The sequence below is a fragment of the Biomphalaria glabrata genome, chromosome 7 (assembly GCF_947242115.1).
Source record: "Biomphalaria glabrata chromosome 7, xgBioGlab47.1, whole genome shotgun sequence".
Taxonomy (NCBI): Eukaryota; Metazoa; Mollusca; class Gastropoda; family Planorbidae; genus Biomphalaria; species Biomphalaria glabrata.
Window position 1 is genome coordinate 10,492,484 of NC_074717.1, and position 25,466 is coordinate 10,517,949.

General features: G+C 36.1%; 1 protein-coding gene across 1 annotated transcript; it reads right to left on the bottom strand.

Moving 5' to 3' along the window:
• Positions 1–800: 800 nt before the first annotated feature.
• LOC106077675 (hemocyte protein-glutamine gamma-glutamyltransferase-like) lies at positions 801–25,428 on the bottom strand. Its single transcript, XM_056036195.1, has 16 exons — positions 24,272–25,428; positions 20,614–20,826; positions 19,509–19,606; positions 19,150–19,309; positions 17,784–17,902; positions 16,661–16,768; positions 15,708–15,882; positions 14,794–14,932; positions 14,084–14,187; positions 12,988–13,150; positions 11,714–11,793; positions 11,442–11,524; positions 9,293–9,494; positions 4,283–4,443; positions 2,658–2,788; positions 801–1,751 (listed from the first exon to the last, which is right to left on the bottom strand). The coding sequence occupies exons 1-16, from the start codon at positions 24,426–24,428 to the stop codon at positions 1,607–1,609; spliced, it is 2,238 nt and encodes a 745-aa protein (XP_055892170.1). The 5' UTR covers positions 24,429–25,428; the 3' UTR covers positions 801–1,606.
• Positions 25,429–25,466: the final 38 nt, after the last annotated feature.

Below are 25,466 nucleotides of genomic sequence, written 5' to 3' on the forward strand. Positions count from 1 at the left end.
GAGAGACCTATGTGAGTCCGGCGCGTTCTACCTAAAAATATCTAGCATCTTCTAGAACATAGACACACATCCTTCTTCTTCTTCGTTCTCATTTCTATGTTGGAGCGTTCAGAGTTCAGATGACTAGACCAATATATGAGATGTGCTGCGCTGTGGTTTCCAAATCAGGGAGCTCTCCATATAGTTTTCTTTCTATTGGGGTGTTTTGGGGCCAGAGACACTCATCCGATAGACAATTTCTTGCACATAGACACAAATCCGTTAGACACTTTTCTAGAACATAAACACATTTCTTGAGCATAAACATATTTCTTAAACATTAAGACACTTATTGACTCCAAAATTAAAACCAACGGAAATTATGAAGCCTTCAACAAAAAAAAATGTCTTCATTTATATTGTTTTTTTTTAATTTTAATTTGGAAATCAACAAACTATAATAAAAAAGTAATTATATTACATGAGTATATAAACAAACAAAAAATAATATCATAACAGTATGGTAAGGTATTTAAACATACTTATTTTTTAGCATAAATTATTGACTATTTTAATACAAAATATTTTAAATAACAAAAATATATAATAGTTCTTAATACAACAATAGGGCTATATCATTACAAATTGACAACAAAGTTTTGCTAATGAAAAAAAAAACTCTCTGAAATTAAGATATCCTGTGTTCGTTTCTTTGGTCAATTCCATGTGGTTTAAAACACAACTAAAACACTTATACATTGGATGGGCAAGACTTATGACGCTATTCTTATACACTAGGTATTCCCAAACTTTTTCTTCAACTTTGCACATTCTGAGTATTTATTGGAACACTTTGCTTATTTTTTTTTTAGAGAGATTAATTCACGTGGTGGCCTACTAGTTAATTATTCCAGTAGTTTGTGAATCAACTATTCAGGTCACTAGGGTTAGCGGAATACAGTTTGGGAAACACTGTTATACACAAACAAAAACAAACAACAGTAATACCTATTATATAAGAAAGGCGCATGTAGGCCTATGTATGTATGTCTGGAATAAAAATCAAAACGTTTGACCAATCATGATAAAACTTGGCATAAATGTTCCTTATATCATTGCGAGATCGTAGTATACGTTTAATCTACCTCCCACAACTAGAGGACCCTAAAAATAGACAAAGAGTACCTTATTGTATGCATATTAAAGAACGAAACTTTTTAATAAATCGGGTAAATCCGTTATATGTTATATTTGATATAAATATGTTGGCAGAACGGGTAAACCCATTTTCCCAACTTTTTTTTATTTTCGTGGCCAAATAAAAAAATGTGAAGGGAACATTCTCCATCTTTGACATAGATCTAAATTCATCCAGTAGATCAGTAATACCCAAACTAAAGCCCGCATGCCGCGGGTCAAATCTGGCTAGTGTAATCTAAGTGAAGCGTAATTCGTAATAAGTAGTTACTATACAACATTTGGCATTGTGCTATATTAAAAACTTGTGTTAAAAGTCTAGGATGAATAGATTTTAGCAAAAAAATGATTTTTATCATAAAGAATTAGATTTTTGTTTTCATTTTTTTTTAAATTCACTTCATCATGAAGAATTGATTTCATTATTTTATCAAGAAGAATTGATTAAGATCGGTAAACTGCCATTCACATCTTCCAGTTCTCTAGAGTTAAAAACAACGATCAATTCTTTCTTGCCAACTTTGTTTGGTGTAACACTCACAGTTGATTGAAACACACCATTCGCTGGAACTTTGCTGGATAAAAGAATATATACAGAATTAATTATATTGCATATACATTTATATTTATTCTATTATGGGAGAAAAATAGACGTGACCCAAAAAGATTCCATAACTACTTCAATGTTACGTTACTCTAAGAGACTAAATGTATACTTGAAAGTATGGGCATCAAAACTACAAAGAATACACCACCATTCAAACATTTCCACGCTTAAGAATATTTATTACAACCATAAGTATTTAAGATCATAAAGTTTTTCTATTTGTACAAAATTGCAGCCTATGAAACTGGATTTACAGTCTTTAAACAAGATTATTTCAGTTGATAAGTAGCGTTAGCCTGAGCAGTCGAACCAATACATCTTGGTGTAGTAGGTTTTCGAAATTACTACAAATAGCATTGTCCTAGTGGTATGGACAGTATAGAGGGACTTCTTATGGCCCGACAGTTATGCTGGGCAGGACACGTATCCTGTATGGGAGAAGAACGTATGCCAAAAAGCGTTTTTTTTTTGTTTAGCTAAAAGGTGATCGACGTAACAGAGGTTTCCCATGGAAACTCTTTAAAGACCAGCTTAATCGGCCACCGGATGACAATGGTTATGCTGCCCTGCATGTGGCAAAATATGTAGGTCACAGCTGGGGATGAGTAGCCATGGGAAATACTGTATTCCTCATTAATCTTCGGACTCCAAACAGGCCTTATTATTATTATTATTACATGGTATAAATCTTGTAAGTTAATGTTTGACAGTATTATCAATGAACACTAATAACGCTCTAACAAGTATGAGATAAATTTAACAGTTTGTCATTTTCTTCCTTTTATTTCAAAATGTTGGCATACATTCTGCTTTCACTGTTATCTACTGGGCCTAATTTGAAATAAACAAGTCTAATAATGAATAGAGCTCAAACCTCATTTCTAATCTCTTGGCTTGTACCACTCCGTCAATCATCAGGTAAGTTTTGGTTAAAGCTTTTGAGAGAGGATTGGTGAAGGAAACGTCCACCTTCAGCTCCTGGCCTAATTTTGATTCTGTTGGTCCCTGAAAAATGGGACAAATTAAATGAAGAGTCTTATGAATTACTCAATACAATTAAAAGCTGTCTGTCTGTCTGCTCGGAAAAAAGTTTAAATGGTTTATTTTTCTCCCACTTCCCGTACTCTAATCAAGTTGAAATTTAGTACAGTTATTTTTTTTTACCTAACAAAACATGAATCAATTTTAAAAATTAACCAATTAGTTAATTAGTAGTAATAAAAAAAAATATTTTGATACCGAAATAAGGGAAATAAATGCTACTTAATGAGATGTGGATGTATTTATTAATGTACTCCCCATTATAACATTTCATCACATTTGTACATCCACTTCCCATTTTCGCATCAATTTGAAATTTACACATTAATTATTCATAGTCGAAGACAATACACGAATCAATACAAAAAAATAAGCAATAAGTTAATCAACTAAAGATATAAATTTTTTTATATAGCAGAAAAAAATCTACATCCTGACATGTTGAGATAAATTGCAGTAATTAGCGGTACTAGCAGAGTTTCTATGATACTAGTGAAGCGTATAGGGACTCTATATAAACCAGAGAGTTAATGTGAAAAGTCTGTGGTCGGTAGAGTCATAAAGTCGTCAGTACTGTAGTCTACTGTGCGAGGCAGCAGAAGAGAGATGTGTACGACTCGATGCAAGTTAACTAGAGTAGAGTTAATTGGAGTGGACTAGAGTTAAACCCTATACAGCAAACTACGGTGGACTTGAGTCGTTACAGTCGATACAGTTGAAGTAAGACGTGTAAGACTCTGATGACGTAGTGTAAGTACGTCTCGGGACAGCTGAGTAGAGCGGCGGCTCGGTGCAAGTTGAAAAAGATTGAAGGGCAATACGAAGTACACTGAACTGTAACCAACCAGATTTGTACAGAGTCTTCTACGCTACTTGTTATATTCAGGATAAAGTCAATAAAGTTCTATGAAGCTGAAAGTTGAGTCGTCAAGTTCTTTGCAGTGTTTTTTTTATAGGTGTGTCTACTAGCACATTTTGCGGAAGATTAAAAAACACGTAACAATAATTTCTTTTTTCTTTTCGATTTTTTTTTTGACATTTCAATAAACGGGCAACATTTTAACGATCCCCCTAACATAGTACTAGATGTACTAGATTGACCTAGAAGAAATAGGTACACCATAGGACAAATCATCTTCTCTTTTTTTAACTAACGGCTGTATTTTAAAAGGTCTAATCATAGATAGATACTAGAAAGTATCACCAGTTAACACAGCAAGAAACTTATAGAAAGAGGCGAGACATGCATGTCACAATGCGTGTGCATTTGATACATACATCTTCCTCGGTCGGTTTACTAAGTGTGTCAGAATAAAAAGTGTCAGACTATCAAGAGTTTCAAAATATTTCAGGTTCTAATAAAATGAATCGATAGATAGATCGCAAGATCTGAAAGGGAAACTTTACTTAACTTTTTTACTTTATTTAACGAATAAAGGTTCACTTTGATTTTCTTACCTGTATGACCAGGTGAGGCTTCCTCAGCCTGTACGTATCTTTCTTGACAAATATTTGGTCACTTTCCTCCACAAAAAGCATCACTGCAATGTCCAGCATGCAACTGTCTTTTAGTTTACTTTCATAGTCTGATGCAAAGATGTGCACAGGGAATGACAACTCTGTTGCAGAAAATAACTGTCATTTACAAAAGCAGAACTGAATTTTTTAACAACTAAATAGCATGTTATACACTCAAGTGAAAATTCAGGTGAAGTTTTGTTATCACATAAAAAGAACAATTACATCTTTGAAAGATTTGTAAGTTCATATTATTGACATAAGTTCTAAGCCAATATTAAGCCCAGCATCGCCTTGATCACTGCTTGAATTGCTTCAAGTAAGGAAATGTGTTTCTGGCTCTTTGCGTCTCGAGAAATTAAACTTTTCACGTGCAGCTTCTCATATGATTGAAGAGGCCAGTCATAGAAACATATCCATGCTTATGTAGACATTTGTAATCACCCTGGGGCATTTTATATCTTCTTCTTTCTTCTGGTGTGTATGTACACCATCTATACTCCAGAACCTTCCTTTATGTTTGCCTTCCATGTGGATCTATCCAGGACCCTTCCTTTATGTTTGCATTCAACGTGGATCTATCCAGGACCCTTCCTTTATGTTTGCATTCAACGTGGATCTATTCAGGACCCTTCCTTTATGTTTGCATTCAACGTGGATCTATCCAGGACCCTTCCTTTATGTTTGCATTCAACGTGGATCTATTCAGGACCCTTCCTTTATGTTTGCATTCAACGTGGATCTATCCAGGACCCTTCCTTTATGTTTGCATTCAACGTGGATCTATTCAGGACCCTTCCTTTATGTTTGCATTCAACGTGGATGTATCCAGGACCCTTCCTTTATGTTTGCATTCAACGTGGATCTATTCAGGACCCTTCCTTTATACTTGCCCACCATTTGGAATAAGGGTCTATCGAATGCTTTTTTTTTCCTAACAGTTGGTATAGATCAGTGGCGTAGCTACCAATGTTCGGGTGGTGCGGGCCGCACAGGGCACCAAGTGGAGAGGGGCACCAAAATTCCCCCAGTGTGTATTAATTTCCTATTTCCCTGAGCGTTTCAGTAAAAACGACAAATTGTATGGACACGAACAAACGTAAACTGCTGTATTTTTAAACATGAACTAACGATTTATAAACTAGTCATGTCGCTATTTTGTTTCATCTCCTTGACTATTTCTTCAATACAATGTAAGCTATAGAACAGTTTAAATCTAATTTACTAGATTTATTTCGGACACACGGTACATGTTGTTACTACACTGATCAATGCTCTGTAATATAAAAAAGAAGAATAAGATAGGCCAACCTTTTTTTACTTCATTGTTTAGTCCATTAGTTTAATCTAGATATAGAGTCTAGAGGGTGAAAATCTGTTACATATTGCGCATGCTGTTATTGTGTATGAAATAACTGAACAATTAAAATAAACAAAGAAAAATGAGACGGTTATCATTGAATCCAGAAAAAAATGATGAGACCGACATCCTGAATGATGAAAAAGAATACCGCAGGTTCTAGAAACTAAAGGACAGCACACAAGCATGTCTTTAGTAAACTCCTCAAAAATTCATACTGAAGAAGCTGAACCATCAGACAGTGTAAACAATACAGAAAGCAGGATAATAAACTCTAGACTGAACGACATTTGAGATAGGCCTGATGTCATCACAGATAATATTCGCATATACCTTGTCACTCAAGGTTCTGAAACAGTTCAGCGTATGGACAGTCAATTCAGAGAGGCGTATAGACATCAAGAATCAGCAAAAGGAAAGGCTAGAAAGCTTCCAAAGGCTTGGTTTTTCCGGCAAATGTCAAACGGCGAAAAAGTTCTTAGAAAGTGGATGTGTTATTCGCCAAAAAAAAGAATCCTTATTTTGCTTCCCCTGCATACTCTTCTCGACAAGATCAAGTACCAAATCTTCATTTAAATCCAAAGATGGATACAATGATTGGTGGAGGTTATCCCCGAAAATAGAAAAACATGAGACCAGCAGAGCTCACATTCAGTCATCGCTTGCTTGGGGGGAGCTTGAAGTTCGCCTGTGAGTAGGGAACAGTATTGACAACAAGGCCCAAGATTTGATTATACAAGAGACGAAAACCTGGAGATATTACCTGAAGAGAATCTTGGACATCATTCGTTTTCTCTCAAAGCAAAATCTGGCACTTCGTGGGCATCGCGAGCGAGCAGAAGAAGTGTTGGAAGGGCAAAATCAAGGCACTTTCTTGGAGTTAGTAAAATTACTATCAAAGTACGATCCACTCTTGAGGGAGCATGTGCTTCGAACTAAGCTTTGTTCCAGACCGAATACATACATGTCTCCACCAATACAAAATTAATTTATTACAATATTGGAGAATCACGTTAAAAACAAATCATACAGCAAGTAAAACAAGCCAAATATTTCTCTATTATTTTTGACAGTACACCTGACATCTCAAAGCTGGATCAAACTTCCGAAATAAATTTTACGGTACGTTGTCATGGATAATGACAGGTCAAAACTACGGTGTCCAAAAACGTATTCTAGAAGTCAAGCCCAAAGCACTATTCATTGCCTGCTCAAACCATTCTCTTAATTTAGCAGGAATTCGAGCTGCTGAAGCTGAAGTCAATTCGGTAACATTTTTTGGTACACTGGACCGTTTACACGCCTTTTTCTCAACTTCAACACACCGCTGGGATATCCTCATCAAAATAACTGGAACTAGCCTTAAACGTTTAGTTGAGACCCGCTGGAGCGCCAGAGGAGAAGCCGTCTAGATGATTAGGGATACATTTTCTAAAATTATAGAAACTCTGGAGACTTTAACTAGCAGAGATGAACATTCATCGGCTAGATCTGAAGCAGGTGGATTATTGGTTGCTATTCAGTCTTTTAATTTTCTCACCTATCTTGGATTTCGGGCTCCTGTCTTTACAAAAATTAATGATGCGCAATTCTACCTTCGAAAACAAGGATTGTCTATTCGAGACTGCTCACTCAATTAAAGAAATTAGAGACATTTTTAAGTAGTAATCGAGAGGACATCGCTGAAGCCAGCATTACCTTTGCCGAAAGCGTGTGCTCAGATCTGAGAATCAGTACAGAACCTCAAAAACGTATGGGCCATAAGAAAAAGATGCCTGGTGAGAAAAGTGACTACTCTGTACTTACACACAAAGAAGAGCTTCGAAGGGAAATTTATTCTACCTTGGACAGGATTGTTCAAGAAATAATCACCCGATTTGAGCAACTTCATGATGTAGCAGATAGATATGAATTTTTGTCGTCTTCCCAGCAATTAAATCCTCAGGTCGAAATCAATCTCGATAGTACTCCTAGCGACATTGATAAAAACGAATTTCTGCTGGAGCGAAAGAGGCTTCAACGGTTTGTCACAGTTTCATCAGAAGTCTCCGCACTTCCAAAACAAGGACCTGTTGAGCTCTTGAATTTTATAAAAAATATCAGCTAGGTGATTCAGTTCCGAATATCGTCATCATGATTCGCATATTTTTGCTATTGCGGTAAGCGTCGCTACATGCGAGAGAAGTTTTTCCAAACTTAAACTGATCAAGAATTACTTGCGATCAACGATGACAGATTTACGACTCACTAATTTGGCCATTTTGTCCATTGAACAAGAGCTGGTGGAAAAAATTGATTTCGATAAAATTATTGATACTTTTGCCAGCAAGAAAGCGCGTAAAACTCACTTGTAGTATGTTTAAGTAAGAGTGATGTTTTGAATTAACAATATTTGATTAATGAATACATATTATTTTGAACAAAAAAGTAAGGTTTTGCAATGTTATTATTTAGTTATCTTTTTTTTTTGGGGGGGGGGGCATCAAGATGAGGTACTGCACCAGGCATCATATACTCTAGCTACGCCACTGGTATAGATTCTGAAGAGCTTCATGTCTCGCTTGAATGCATCAGTAGATCTTAGAAGTGGAAAGCATGCAGCTCTCGTGCCTTTTACTATATCATCATGCAATATTTCTTGAGGAAGGAAATGTATATTTGGACATTTCCAGCCTATTCTTTTTTGTGAATGCTTAGTAAATAAAACGATTATTTGAGTGGGAAGCGTGGTCGATGGGTCCAAGTATGTTTGAACTTGGCTTGGCTTGGCTACCTAGAAGAGGCTCGAGGTTCGACACCCGACTCGGGCAGAGTTGTGTTTACTGAGCGCCTAAAGGCAGCACGGAAAACGAACACCTAGATACCCCCTCCCCCCCCCAACTGGTCCACAAATGAGGTTGGACCAAAAGGGCTCTGAGCATGCTATAAGCATGAAAGTAGCGCTATATAAAAGCTATAATAATAATAATCTAAGTGCGCTTTGATCTAACTTGTTTTAAATGATTTGAAATAAAGAAAAAAACTCGTTTATCCTCCTAAGGAGATGATGTCCATCTTCGATTCATCCTGAATGACATGTACATGGGAGTCATAGGCCGAATAGTCTTCAAAAAATTACTTGAGTCCATTGGAACTTGGCATTGAGGTCTCATCACACACTTTGGTCAGAAGTTTCAAGAGGCTGTTTGGCAGCTTTACGGGGTTTCGAGTGGGGTAAATGCACTAGGGACGCGCCTTACGGAGGGGCGCGATATAGAGAATTTTTAAAATCTGTACTCATCGTAGAAATACCCGTAGCCCTAATTTAACACTCTGCCAGGGCCACGCGCACTGCTAAGGCCAGCTCTGCGTCACGAGCCAGACACTGTCCACTGGTTATAAGTTTGGCATTACCTCCTTTGCTAAGTCTAATGTGAAAAAATTACCTAGTTAAAAAAAAAAAAACTTTAAACCTCTATTAACTAAGAACTTCAATTTTAACACACGCAGATAAGAAAAACAATTGAAATCATTTCTCTGATACGAATATTATTAGATTGTAAGAGGCGTGTTTTATGTAGATCAATATGTTTTGTACGTGTTTGTCTTACCTTGACCTGGATCGAGCTTAAGGCTAACGTTCTCTGACTTGACCAGGTCAGCTAGAACACCCGTGTAGAACATTGTTTTGACTTCCATTTTGCCACCAATAGTTCGAATACTGTTTCCTGAGTTCTTCATCTTCAAGGTCAGATCAAAGTTCCCGCCAATAAATGTTTCCTTGGTATCGGCCAACAAAGAGAACTCAACGTCCTAGGTGACACATGCATAGATAAGTTATTTGAAATAGATTGAGAAACAGACCTATTGATTGAATCAGAAGGATGCAAGTGTATTGTTGTAACCGCATCAGAGCACCATTCAAGACAAGCAGTAGAAGACATGTAGATACGGGAAGAAGGAATGTTGTAGATCTGGCTGAAGTTATGGGAGTCTGAGCAGTCTGGGGCTAAGTGATGTCCTTTGTGATACTAGTGATCTGTTTGAGAGACCTGGAACTACACTGGGAAGTGTGTCGTTGGTCTGTTCTAGTATTAAGTAGGACTATTAGAACTTAAGACATTGCTCCCTGTGACTTGAGAGCAGAAGTCCAAGTCGATTTTTTGATAGCTTATAATAAATACATCGTTTAGGCCTATTATTACCATCTGCCTTTCGTTGAGTGGTTGCTTAGGGTTACAACAGTATTAATGGTGGGAGTCGCTAATTTAAGCGGATGGCGAGCAAAAGAGAATACGTTACGTGATTTAGAAAAGTGTTTTTGCTATTGATGTCATAGTATGAATGTGTAATTTTCAACTAAAGGTGTACCTACATCTATTTTTAGAAGTTTTATGTAATTAATAGTGCAGAAGACTGGTGCAGTGATCGGCTGAATAAAAATTGTAAGAAAGAGAAAGAGGAGGAAAAAATTAGAGAGAGAGAGAGAGAGAAAGAGAGAGAGACTTCAGGTTTCATTATTATTGAGTGTGTAGGAAATTTTAGCGTTTTAATTGTTACATGTTGGCTTTTTATTTTATTTTTTTATTTAGTTATTTTGGAGTTGTGATCATATCTAATATTACTAGTTGCTAGAAGATACAGATCAATACATTAGTAAACATTTTATCTGTTAATTATAACCAGTCATCACATATAAGCATTACCGATTAAAGCCTAGATTTATTCTCCGCCCCTCTCTTTTTTAGCCCTGCCAAGGCATCCAGACTTTAAAGGGAAAAACAAACTAAATGACGCACATTTCTGTGTACATTAATAATAAAAACAAGGTTACAAAGAAAGTTTGTGTGGAAATACAAACTCAAAATCGGTCCCCGAAGTGATCCATCCAGGCAGGTAAAAAGGCATGGAGAAAGAATGGAGAAAGAAGGTTGACAGATCTTGTGTGGTGCCCCAACGGTCCAGCAGACCAAAGGATAAGTGAAAGTGAATGTGAAGTTAAATGCGAACCTGGCATAACTGATGTCTTATAATGAATATTTAATTGATCTAATTGTTTTGTAAAGGGTCAATCTCTTAATTAAATGGGTATTGAACCCTTTTGGACAAACTCAGATCACAATCTAAGATGAATCCAAACTAAGGGAGCAGCTTATTAAAAAAAATCCACAAACGAGGAACTTAAACCAATGTTTGAACAAGATACCATACACTCTTATTACAAATCAGATTCCATTCTTATATCCTGCATTATGAGTTATTGTACAGAAATTGTTCGCTGCTCCGTCTTCTAATTTGGTACAACGTGGAATCATGGCCGCAATGAGCCTCATCACAAAAGAAACTGACAAGAAATTACTACTTGCTAACATTGAGCCGGACATAAATACACTTCTAAAATCTCTTCAACCACATCCAAGATATTAATCTTTTAAAATTTAATTTTGATTAAAATTCTAATTTCAATAAACACTCCTTCAACAAATTTTGTTTAATCTACATTTGTGACGTATGCATTAATGAAGCTTTTTTGCCTAGGGGTCCGTGGGCCAGTTTTGACTATTTAAAGGGGTCCCCATTTCAATTAAGTTTGATAACTTGGAACAACTGCTTGCTAACTCTACAATGGACATTCAGATGTCAAAACTGTAACGCATAATATCCTGTCCGACCAGCCAGAGCAAATAATATCAAGCAACTCTCCTTTAAAGCTTGCGATTACTCAACACATTTCTAGGTCAGAACATACTGGTTACTCACAGTTGTAGGTAGGTTGTAAATGTCCTTCCTGTTTGATGCCAGTTGGTTGGCTCTCAGCACGGCTGCTCGTTCTTCTGGTGAACCTGTTCAAGAAATGTAGAGATCAGTAAACAGTAAGAGATTTAACCAAGGTTGTCAATTCTACTTGTCAACCTTCCAATAAAGAGACAAAAAAGTGCTCTAAATATATATTTCAAAATAGTCTAGGCTGTATTAGACAAGGAAGATAACTGTTTATGAAACGACGTTGATATGTTATCCGAGTTACTTACCTTCTTGGGCTTTGTATGAATTAGTTACGTCTTCACGATCTCCAGAGTTAGCAGCCTTGGTACTAATATATTTGCCAACTCTATGAAAAACGGACTTATTAATATATTTATTTTAATAAAAAAAAACAACTAATTATAAAATATAACAAGGTTACAAAGACAGTTTGTGAGGAAACACAAGCTCAAAATCGGCCCCCGAAGTGGTCCCCCCAGGCAGGTAAAAAGACAGGTATCAATATTTTCAGGAAGAACATCAGAATTAAATTCTATCCAAGAGAAATGACAGAGAAAAATGGAGAAAGAAGGTAAACAGATCTTGTGTGGTGCCCCAGCGGTCCAGCAGACCAAAGGATAGGTGAAAGTGAATGTGAAGTTAAATGAGAACCTGGCCTTACTGATGTCTTATAATGAATATATAATTGATCTAATTGTTTTGGAAGGGGTCAATCTCTTAATTAAATCCTAAAAAAAAAAAAGAAAAAAAAACATTTCGTAAAAAAAAAATTCATTTAGTTAAGTGTTCTATGGCAGTGGTGTAGCACTGCAGTTCACGCGTTAATATGAAAACCTACTTATTAATTGTTGTTTTAAATTATGTCCAACTTATATGCATACTAAATAGATTTTTTTCTCTTAAAAAAAGTAAACATTATCTTTTGGTAAATGTAGTAGTTAGTAGGATAGAACTTACATAACGTAGCAATACAAAAGTAAAAAAAAAATTTTAACAAAAAATCTAAAACCATTTGCATAAATGTGTTAAAAATATGGTAAGTAGTCATCTCGCCTACTGAAGAGCCTCCCCTTATTTTTTTACTATTAATAGTGAATAGTTGTAAAAGTGGTGTATTTTTATGAAAAAACTGCTTGCATAAGTGATTTTTAAAATTACATTTTTCGATTTTAGAAAAGCAGAAAAGTAGCCGTTGCATCAGAACTATGAATGGACTAAAATATTATGATCTCGGATTCTCACTATCTTTTCTAGTTTACGAGATCTAAACGGGGCGGACAGACGGTCAGACATTTCACACAAAACTAATAGCGTCTTTTCTCCTTTCGGGGGCCTCTAAAAATAAACTAGTTCTAGCGCGTCATTGAACTAAATCGATAAATGTAAATTCTTAAAAGTAGGCCTATAAATTGTATTTTTTATGGGGTTTTTTATGTTTATGTTAAATCTTCCAACATTAAAAGTAAACGTGAAGGTCTACAAAACAACCGAATCAAAAAATAATGACATCATGCTTAAATAGATATAAAGATGTAATTACATGTTGTAGTCTATTCCTATGACCACCATGGTACCGAGAGCATTCGGCCTCCAATGGACACGGTCAGCGTTCACTTCAGCAAAAACAAAAGAACCGTCGTAAGGTTCGTTCACTGCACCTTGTTTGATGGCGGCGACAGAGACAGGTCCACAACAGTACACACCTATGTAAATAAAGCGATGAATCACTTGAATCATAAAGGAAATCGCAGAGTTATAATAGAGGATTCGATGTTTTTAGAAGAATTAACTGCGAGTGATATGTCATCAGGGCATAGAGTATGAGATCAACCAGAAGCCTCCCCCCGTCATTAAATAAACTATTTTAATTTAAATTACAATTATGTTAAAAACTGAAGAGATGTGTGTTTTATATCTCCAGCATTTCTAACATAAGACCGAACCACTTAGCTACTTATCCAGGAGCCTTGAGTTCAAATCCCGACTCGAGGTGGCTTGTGTTTGCTGGCTATAGGGAAACCTTTTCCCAAATACCTCACCCCTCAGATGTCTAAAGATATTGGACCATAGCGCACTGAGCTTATCTTTTAAAGATTCTTTTTATTTTACTTGGTAAGGTTCTTCCCAACACTAGACATACCTAACACATCTCTGACACAACTCCTATGTATCTTTTTGACCAAACTATGATCTCTATGCAAACAACAGAAGTCATTACAGTACTACAGTGGACATGAACACTCTTTGTGATAGCTGAATTCACGCTTGTTATTTCATCTTCGTGCAACTAATTCTTACAAAGGTAACACATCTGTCAGTTTATATAAAATTTTTCTTTTCATGGAAAAAAAAGAAGCTAAACCCCTAGCCTACACTTAAAGGTTTCCATATATTTGTATACATATTTCCTTTTTTTTTTTCTAAAAGTATTTATATAGGATAGGTGCATAACATAATGTGGACTTACAAATAAGTATCTCAAGAAAAGACTCGAAATATAAAGAATGAAAGATAGTGTCTATGGATAATTGGAGGAGTTCAACACTGCATTTTATCTTGGAAGCGGAACTGTCGTTAACTCTATCTCTAGTAGACTTAGTACATTTATAAGAATAAACATGTATTGAGCTTCAAACCGTTAGATGTTTCCTGGGGAGTGGCATCAAATGCCTGCCAGCCTCCATAGCCAGCAGGAAGATCAGGTCTGGCCATCCAAGCTTCATTCCAAACATGGAAGTTCCTGAACATGGAGAGTTACCATTGTTGATTGAAAAGTGTTTAGATTTATTTTATCTAAATGTGTATAGATTTATTTTATCTAAAAGTGTATAGATTTATTTTATCTAAATGTGTATAGATTTATTTTATCTAAAAGTGTATAGATTTATTTTATCTAAATGTGTATAGATTTATTTTATCTAAAAGTTTATAGATTTATTTATCTAAAAGTGTATAGATTTATTTTATCTAAAAGTGTATAGATTTATTTTATCTAAAAGTGTATAGATTTATTTATCTAAAAGTGTATAGATTTATTTTATCTAAAAGTGTATAGATTTATTTATCTAAAAGTGTATAGATTTATTTATCTAAAAGTGCATAGATTTATTTATCTAAAAGTGCATAGATTTGTTTATCTACTTGAAAAGAAGGTTATGTATTTTGTTTTTTCCAAATCATTTGTTTTTAAAAACATTCTATTTATACAACATAAAAGAAAAAAATATATTTTCTATGAACAATATGTTAACACCTTTTAGAATAAATATTTTTGCATAACAATTAGATCGATATTTCATGTTTATAGACGAGATCTATCTTTTGAACACAAACGTTTGGAACTTACCAAATGGAGTCGTTTTCTACTTCATTATCTATGGAGCCATCTATTTTATGGTGAACATCGATAGTGATTGATCCGTCTGTGTCATGGGCTGACTGAAAGTTGGTAACACTACGTGTAGGGATTCCTAACGCTCGACAGACTAGGATTAAACATTTGTAGAGGATCAATGACACGGGCGATTAGGGATTAGGTCTACTGTGCATGTAAAGCAACTGACACATGAAATTAAAGCAACACATGAAAATAAAAAGAAATATGTATACAAACACTCAACACATATGACACGCTTAAAATTGTATGTTGTGCAATGTGACTCACATGACTTTGTATGCAGTGGCGTAGATAGGGTGGGGGAGGAGGGAGAGAATTTGAAAATCCCCCCCCCCGGGCTCCCACTTGAGGGGGGCCCCCAAAAGAGTGTTTTTACATTAAAAATTGAATATTGCGAAAAATGCAGGGAGCCCAACGAGGTCAAGCCCTCCTGGCCCCCAAACGATGGAAAATTTCTAGCTACGCCCCTGTTTATGTGTATAGAGTTGCACTGTATAAATTTAAAAAAAATAAGGGAGGCGCGGTGGCTGAGCGGTAAAGCGCTTGGCTTCTGAACCGGGGGTCCCGGGTTCGAATCCTGGTGAAGACTGGGATTTTTAATTTCGAGATCCTTGTGCGCCTCTGAGTCCACCCAGCTCTAATGGGTACCTGACATTAGTTGGGGAAAAAGTAAAGGCGGTTGGTCGTTGTGCTGGCCACATAACACCCTCGTTAACCGTATGCCAATACATCAGATGACCTTTACATCATCTGCCTTATAGACCACAAGGTTTGAAAGGAGAACTTTACCTTTTTACTTGTACATATGCAAAGAATAACAACAGAACATACAGGAAGTACACAAAACAGAAACAATAACGTACCGGAAGTAGTAACTGCAGAGAAAACCCAGCACTGGCCGTATTTGACGGGTTCTTTGGTTTTCCAGTACTCCTCTAATATGGCTGGAGTTCCAGTCCAAGAGGCAGGAGAGTGACCATCAGCATAATTCCCTGACCATCGACCAACAACAACTCCGTCATCATCATTGGAATTAACCTGTACGAAATAAAAGACATTTAACTTTAAAAAAATATATATAATATATAATATAGAATTTTATTTAACTCTTTCTCTACGTAATTATTTTTCCATGTTTCTAATGAATTCTTTATTTTAATCATTACAATTTCACTCCCTGTTATGATTAAGCTTCAATAGCTTTTTCGTTTGTTATCAGAAAATGTTTTATTTTGTATAGAATGAAAGGGGGATGCGTGCTCTCTTTTAATAACACACAATAAAGTTTATAAAATTAAACATTAATTTAATCTAATGGTGTCAAATCAACGATGGTATCGTCAATTAGGAGAGAATGAGTTAAATAAGGGCAAATAAGGGCAAATGTGTGTAGGCAAATATTTAATAGGAGCACACATTTTTCTTTTATAGGCATGAATTTTCTCCGTACCACAAGGTCCTCAGGGCTCCCAAATACCTGCAGGGAAAGTAGCAGGGAAAAGAAGAAGAGGTAGACAAAGCGATGGGAACCCCGTCGTCCTGCGGGAGGTTTGGACTAGGAAGTAAATTATCTTCAATTCTGAAGGAACATCCGAAACATGAAAAATATTTTAAAAACATTTGTGCTACTCCAGAATTTGAAATGAAACACTTTACCATTTTGTTCACATTGTTTCAAGTCCACCCTTAAAATTTTTTGTTTTAATGTGAACGTTATGAAGAGATCAAAACTGAGCGTTAATTTGGCAGAAGAAACATTGAGAAAAACAGATTGAGAAACGCTGGTCTAATGAAAGTAAAAAGACTCACGACTCACCAATGCTGAAATAGCCCTGACTACGTTGACAGGGTTGCCCCTGACTTCCACTTTGAGCTTGGAGACATCGAGCAGATATAGAGCTACGTCTAGGACGCATGTTTCAAACTGTAAATGTGTATATAATACAAGATTCAGGCCGAGTTTAATAACGTATTGAATATATTAAAGCTGTTAACCTTTCATTGTGATCGCTATAACAGAAATTTAAAAAAAAGTAATTGTAGTGCATATCTAGAAACTACTCGAGACAAAGACAAATTTAGTGCTAGACACATTATCAAAGTCGAGTTGGTAAGACAGGCAAAACTATAACAAAGATTAAGAATATTAACTTAAACAGTGTAGAGCCTGTCGCACTGCATGGCTGTGCACTAGAGGGAATAAAATCCTGTACACAGCTTTATATTCACAACAGAAGTTAATAGCGACACAGATGCAAATATTAAAGTAAGGATCGGCGTTGTTACCTTTATAAATCTCAAGAAAATATGGACCTTTAGCAAGTCGTCTAGAAACAAGAGTCATAAATAAAGCCAAGTTTCGGCTATACGAAGTCACAGATTGATCAAAACATTAACCACATAATTCTTCAAATCCACGGGCTTGTCTATTGTCATCAGTGAAACAGTAACAGTCCAAGAAGAAATCAGAAAGATAATGTGAGAATGTACAGCACACGCTTTTCGCTAGTCAGTAATTATCATTATGTGATCGCCCAGTGGTCGGTTTTATAGTGACTTGAAAGCAAACACTAAAATAGACAAAGTTGCAAAGTTGTAGAAAGGGGCCAATGAGATCTGCTGTAGGCTGCTCATACCGAAAAAGGGATGATAAACTTATCTTATGAAATATAGACGTTACTTCAAAAAGAAGATTATCACGTCCTATGCGTGTTCCTAGGTCAAAATAGTCATGCATGTTAATCAATGACTTAAACTCTGCCAAGTCATTTGTTTTCCTGTCTGACTCTCAGGTAACCCAATCTATGCTCTTCTAGCACTAGGGAGCATTTGTACAAATTAGACTGTAAGAAAGTTCCAGCAACAATGACATTCACATCGAAACAGGAATAAGAGGCTGTAATAATGTGTTATAAGTGTGTATTAGTTGAAGTAATCACCTGTCCGAAATTCCAAGGCTTAGAAGTGATGTTTTTCTGGCTGCCTGTATATAATTTACCGATTTCATTTAAGACATACTCATTCAGTAGGTCCGAGTCGCTCATATATACTATGTCATCTAGGGGAGATAAATAATATATAGTCATTTAATTTTGTCATATTGTTTTTGAAAGTATAATCAACAAATCAATACTATTAAAATTATCCAATTAGACTGTATTAACCTACATAACTAAGCCTACAGTCTACAAGGTAAACGTGTGTGTGTGTGTGCGTGTGCGTGCGTGCGTTTTTATTTGAAAGATTGAATTCGTTAATTAATAACTGTTCAATATATTCCAAGTCATAATCTCTAGCGGCACCAACTTTAAATGATTAATACAACGATAATGGTCGAGTCTAAGTGTATACCTGATCTGAAGCAAGAGAAAGAAAGTAAAATTTCCCTTTCAGACCTTGCGATCTATAGGGCAGACGATGTAGGCTAATGATCATCTGTTGCTATGGCGGAGGTTAACGAGGTTGTCATGTGGCCAGAACAACTGCCGGCCGCCTTTACTTTCCCCTACTAATGTCAGGTACCTATTAGAGTTTGCAGGAAACATGGGCGTCCTAAAAATACTTAAATTCAAAATTCCAGTTTTCACGGAGATTCAAAACCAAGAACCCTCGGCTTGGAAGCCAAGCGTTTTATCACTCGAGCACCACGTCCCCTGGTCTTGCGGTTTGCGAGCTGGACTGTCGTTCAGATTTATCGATGGTCCCGGGTTCAAACCCTGCCCACTCCCATCCCCCGTCGTCCTGTGGAAGGTTTGGACTAGGAAGTAATTATCTTCAACTCTGAAGGAACATCCGAAACATGTCAAACATTTTACAAAACCAACATATCGAAAGACAAATGTTGAAACAAAAAAGCCAACTTCATCGTTTTCTCAGCATGTTAAGCGAGTGTTACTAGCAGAGGTAAGAAGGCCACTAAGCTTGACCAAACAGAGAAAACAGTTGTAATTTTCGACGTATCACATTGTTTTTATTCGACAAGTAAATACTGCATTCCTCACTAATCTTCGGACTCGAAGACTAGCCTTATTATTATTAGATGTATTAATAAATAAATAAGTATATATATATATATATATATATATATATATATATATATATATATATATATATATATATATATATATATATACTGATGACATGTTTTTTTAGTTGTTGTTTTTTAAGACAAAATTTTAATGTTTCATTCTGTTTATGTCGAACATAGAGACATTGTTCACTGTCGAGACCTCGAGGCGTGGAAGTTCATTGTTTGAGCTACAGAGATTATGAAGACTATTGAATGAGAAGATATTAAAATTTCACCTTTACACCAGGGGTTAAATAAGATGTACACCTGATCAGGCACTTTATATCTTTGACTTTTGTCTTTAGGTGCATCCCTTTTGATGACGTCAAATATCAATGTCCATTTGCCAACGAAACATGTGGGACTGGTCTGTAGGGTTAGGGTCAATTTGTTTCCCTGGTGTGGTTCATAGATCAGAGAAGAAAAAAACATTTTTAGGAACGTCAACAAAACAAACAAGAAATAGGAATGTTTAGAAAATGACGCAAACGTAACAATAAAAAATTTTCTAATTCCTAATAAATTTAGAAAAAATATTACAGGTGGCTAAAAGTAAATTGAACGAAAGTCAAATTGAAGAAAAAATGAAACTTACATTTTTGCTGAGTTGTGTCGCTCCCCATTCTTTAGGTCCGATTTCAGATGACAAGAAAAAGATGACTTGAGTACCTTTACTCACTAGTGGCTGTTTACCTAAAGTTTAAAAAACAAAAGTAAGTTAGTAACAGGTTTAACATGGTGCCTTCTTAAACTTCTTAGGAGATCTAACATCCGTGGGCATCAGCTGTATCGGCACTTACCGCTAGTTTGGATACATTAGTTGCGTGGAAGAGGGGGGAGTAACTACTGTGTGGACGACATTGTTACTGTAAGAGCCAATGCCTAGGCATTAATCTCATTTTCATGAGATGGTCTATAGTCTCCTCGCGACTGGAGGCCATAATGAAAATAAATGAATAGGAAAAGTTAAAAGTAGAAGCTATCTCACATCATTTTAAATCTCACTTTCTTCTAAAGAAAACGAAAGCAAAATATTAGGGGCAATGTCATATCATAATAAGTAGGCCTAAATGTATTCAAGAAATGTTCATGCATATTTTTCTAACACAGGCTTAAATCACCAAGCAGAATAGTCACTCATTAATTATAGCTTTAAAAAAATCATGTAATACCATAACCTTTAACAGATATATATATATATTAAAAAACGCAAGCTCAAAATCTATGGCCATATTACAAGATCTTCGGGGATCGCAAAGACCTTCCTTCAGGGAACAGTACCAGGATAAAGAAGTAGAGGCAGACAGAGAAAGCGATGGGAGGACAGCATTAAAGAATGGACGGGCATGCCATAGAAAGAGGTTCTAATTAAGGCAAAAGACAGAGGAATGGAGCAGGACGGTCAATGAGTCTTGCTTGGTGCCCCAACGGTCCAACAGACTAAGGGATAGGTAAAAGGTGTGTGTGTGTGTCTTTGTGTTTGTCTGTGTGTATGTCTTTGTGTGTCTGTATGTCGGCTACCTGACTCGTTTAGGACTTAATTTCTTCAATAAGGAATATGAATTTTAGTTTTATAATTTTTTTCATCTATTGATAAGTAAAAGTTTTATTTTTACCTATTGTGTAGTAATAGACTAGTACGTTTATCTATTGATAGGTAGAAGTAAACTATTATGCTAATTGTGTACTGGAGTATTCACCTGTTTCAAAAGTAATTCTTAAGTCTTGTGAGGCTTCATCTAACTCTTGAGACAATTCCACGACCACTGTGAAACTCTGACCTCGCCTGACAACCAGTTTAGGGTTGACCACAGTCCTGCAGATGTCAAACGTGCTAGTCTGATGGGCTTTGCTGTTGGCCGCAATGTTTAGATCAACTTTGGTCACAGCCGGGATGATCTTTTGCACTGCATCTATTTGGACAAAGTTCTAGAGTGAATGATGTATCTAGATTTTTTTTTTCGACCAGCTTGATTTTAAAATCTTCCTCTTTTCATCTTATGTTTTTCCTAAAGCTTTCATTATATTGCCACCACATTTCTTCACATCGCTTTCTTTTCAACAAAGCTTATATAAACTCACTATATCTCTCTGTCTGTGTCTGTCTATTTATCGGTCTAACTAGCTGGTAAAAAGTTTGTAAACGTTATTTCTACGACACCCAAACTCGGGTCAAGCTGAAATTTTGCACAACTATTTCTTTTACCTGACAACACAACAATCAATGTACAAAATTAATCAGTTAGTTAATTAACTATTAGTAATTAATTATTTTGTTTGCTATTTCGAACAAGGGAAAGAAATAGCACTTGACTGAAGTGGTGGTATATGCTGAATTATTCCCCCTTTATAGATTGTCGTCTGAGGCTTATTACAAATTTAATTATATGACTGATCCAAACTAAGTGATACACTAAACCTAAGCTTTGTTTGTTTTTTTAAGTATTTGTTTAAAACTCTTACGAAAGTGTCTGTCTGTCTGTCTGTCTCCTCTATCTCTCTCTCTCTCTCTCTCTCTCTCTCTCTCTTGCGATTAAAATAGCATGTTAGTTCAAGTCAATTGTTCATATACATAGGAAAAATCAATGTGAAAAGGGTAATATCGAGAAAAATAAATTGAAATAATTAGCAGGGAAAACAGTTTTATATTTTTTCCCTATTTCTATAAATGAAAATGCCCAGGGCTAGGGTTTGGTGAAGGGCAGGCGGAGCTACAGCCACCGGAGACTCCACAAGAGAGGGGTTCCCACAAGAGAGATTATAAACAAAATCATCAACGACTTTTCGTCGAAAAAGAGCTCGCAATTTTTCTATTCGATAACTCGGTAATTTATTTTTTATGTTTAATTTTATCTGATTTCAACAAATGTGATTCTGCAGTACTAGAAAGTGCACTAAAATAATGATAAGTGCACTAAATAATGATAAGTGCACTAAATAATAAGTGCACTACAATAATGATAAGTGCACTAAAATAATGTTAAGTGCACTAAAATTATGATAAGTGCACTAAAATTATGATAAGTGCACTAAAATAATGATCGAACTTTCAAACAACATAGCATATCAACACTTCCAGGATGGCTGCCTGGTCGTGCGATATGCGCACTGTACTGCCGTTCGGTCGTCTCAATGGTCCCGGGTTCATAACCTGCCCGCTGTCATTCCCCGTCGTCTTGCGGTAGGTTTGAACTAGGAAGTAGATTATCCTCAACCCTGAAGGTACATCTGAAACTTGTAAAGCATTTTGTACAACGGATACACCAAAAAAGCTTTCTATTCAGGGATTAGCCGCCTTGTAGGAAATGTTTCAATAGGCTGGTCGTACAGTCCCACGAGATTACTCAATTCTAGGGTTTAATATAGACATTATTAATAGATGTAATCAGTGGTGTAAACCTTTTTAATGACATCAAGCACTTTTAAACTTTATCAGCTTTGATGTCAGTAATCAGAGGATGTAAGCCTACAGCCCTAGTTGTAGATAGAGGACCACTATTTTATTTTTAAATCTGACTTGTTGTGATCGCAATGCGCATAATATGTGTGACATCACATCCGCCTCATTTTTGCCCTTGTCCTGTGTAATACTTAAGCCATTATGCACTCTCAGAGTCAGTATTAGGCTTGCTGTATTCTTTTATAAAAGAAACAATAACTTTTGGTTTGTTATAGCTGATCGGAAAACTCCAGTATAAATAGAATACCCAAAAGACCGCATTCCTTCTTTAAACAAAGTCTATTATATAGTTTAGAGATCGTAGTCTCATTATTGACATATTGCCACAATTCTAATGATATTAACTGACAAAAAAATTTGAAGTAAAATACTTATTATCAATGAAGCAGGAAGGTGTCATGAGGTTAGCTCAACGCAAATCTACCTTTCTCAGGATTTGAACAGAAGACTCCTAGATTCGGAAACCAAGCGTTTTATCATTTAGCCACCCAAATCGGGTATATGATAATATATATAGTTCGTCCATTGAGGTTCGACGATGACCACTTTCGTCACCATGGGAGGTTGGGAAAGAAGGGGGTGGGAGGATTAGGGGCTGGCACTACGGTTTTTGTGCCCCTCGTGTGGATGGTGAGACCTATGTGAGCTGTTAGATAGCTAGTTTAGATAGTTGGGTTGCGCACTTTATTAGACTGACGGTGAACATACAGTTTATAGTGACGACATAGACTTTGGGTTAGAGATTAGAATAGACTTTGATTAATCAGTTACTGCTAGACTCTTGAGGGGATAACATCGTTATTAGTGACAGACTAGACTGTGGCCCATTCTGTATTAAACGTTATTGAATTTTCATCTTGAGTGAACTTAGTCATTGAGTCTGTGTTCCTGTTTAGTACCTGTTCATTCTTGTGGCGGATGTCATCCCTTCCCTTCCTTTAATTAAACATAATGTTGTCTTTTAGGGAGGCAGGAGCCTTCCATTCTGCAGATGTGGCCTGCACATCACGATTGAGGCTGAATCAAGATTGTGTGAATGCTTTGCAAGCCAACTCTTCGGGGGACTCTAGTCTCAAGTATATTTTCTTGCAATGATGATGTTAATGTACCGGTAAATTCTATACGCTGAGCGAATAATTCTTTACGCATCAAGCTGATAGCGAGCAAGTAATTTACTGGGTCCTTATATTCAGTAACCTTTATCCGTATCTCTTAATTTAAATAAATCTCGTCAAAACAGTTCAGGTTTTTAAAATAGAATTAAAATTCTTGAACTTAGTGAACGGTTTATTGACAACTTTCTCTGAACTTTGACCTAGTACTTTATACAATACATTCAATAATGCACTTTTAGCGGCAATATTTACCTGCATTGATGAGAGATAATCAATACGTGTCAAAAGTATGAAGCAGTGGCGTTGCTAGAGGATAGTGAGGGGTGCACCAAGTGAAAACCATGAGGACATGACACCGATGTGATAATACACAGAAATATCAATATTAAAACAGAACGGAATTGTGCACATTAATTGTGAACTAACCACTAGGCCTACATGTGGGTAAATGTAAGCAAATAGATTTTTATGTTATATTTCATTAAAAAGTTAAAGCCGATAAAAGATTTTAGCTAAAATTCTTTTAGGTAGGGGGTGATGGGGAAGACACCATGTGCAAATTTCACCGGGTGACAACAAGCCTAGTGACAACGAAGATAGATAATGATAGAAATATTGTCATTGACAAGGTTACTTTTATGTACATTAAAATAAGATAAGCCTATTGGTGCAAACAAATGGAAATTCAGTTTAACTACAATTGTTGTTACAGTTTGAATAATTAACATATATGTCTAGAATGTTTTTGAAGATATAGACTTGCCTTGTATCTTATCCACTTACCTGAATTGACGCCCAGCGAACTAGGCTGAGAGCCTAGTTTAGGATTTGTTTGAGGTTTCGTAAGAGTTTCCTGGTTGTTAGAAGAAAATCTTCCGGCATTTTGAACTCTGTATGGATTAACACTAGCGTTACGACAGTTGCTGGAAGATGATCCCATTTCTCAACAGTCAATGAGATTTTTCTATCCTGTCTTTCATAAAGTCTATACAACTAAAAGACACACACCAACTTAAAGTGACTCTCGAGTAAACATTGGTGTCTATATTGTATATCTCAGTTCATGACTTACTCAAATATATTCTTTCTGACGAGTGCAAAGGCAACACCACACTTACCAGAAGACCCGGTTATGGGTAGATCTTTTCAGGTGTCTTCTCACCCCGGAAAGCCGCTGTTTTACTGATGACAAATCTCTTCCTTTGTCAGCTCACAGTTAGCTTAGTATTCGATAACTGTCTAGCGACATTGTTGGCTGGTAAAGTTTATCTGCATATATTGTCTTCCATTTAATTCACCTTCATTAGTTGTGTTTTGACTATTTTTCTCCAAAAACGAAGGTAGCGGTTGACAAAAGAGAAAACATTAAGCTTTGGCTTTTAGGACTGATTGAATTATGTCCATATGTGTTTATGAAATATCCTTATTATTACACTATTACACCTCAACTGATGTTATGGAATCCGAACAGAAAAAAACTAGAACAATAGGTAAGAAATAACTTGGTGTAACATCTTGCCTCACTTGATTTGTGCATGTGTGCAGTAGATTTGGGCATTTGTGTGCAGTCAGCTGTGATCGAAACGGGTGTGTTTGTTTACTTTCTCTAGCACGTGGATACGGTCGACCAGCTCAAGTGTGACAAACACTTTCTATCAATAGCGACAGATCAGATCAATAACTGATAATGCCTACGTTTTTTTTTTAATCCAAACAATTTGTCCTCTATGAAAAGTTTTTTGACGAAACTAATAAGCTAAACTCAACTGTTTCCCTGATTTGTTGTAGTGAAAATAAATACAAGATTGCTTATATTATTTATTCATAATATATGTGTTACAACTTATACATATCGGAATGTTACCCGTTCAGAATTAATCCTTGTAGTCCAACAAAGTATTCATAGATATGACTAGGTCACAGCTGGGTTCACGAACAATAGTGCAACATTCCGACATGAAATGTGTTTTTATTACGT

Excerpts from the sequence above, each read along its gene's own strand:
- LOC106077675 (XM_056036195.1), bottom strand. The coding sequence starts at position 24,428 with ATGGGATCATCTTCCAGCAACTGTCGTAACGCTAGTGTTAATCCATAC. Across the intron at positions 20,827-24,271 it reads TTCGCTGGGCGTCAATTCAG|ATGCAGTGCAAAAGATCATC; the intron begins GTAAGTGGATAA and ends TTGTCCAAATAG. Across the intron at positions 16,769-17,783 it reads AGCCTTGGAATTTCGGACAG|TTTGAAACATGCGTCCTAGA; the intron begins GTGATTACTTCA and ends ACACATTTACAG.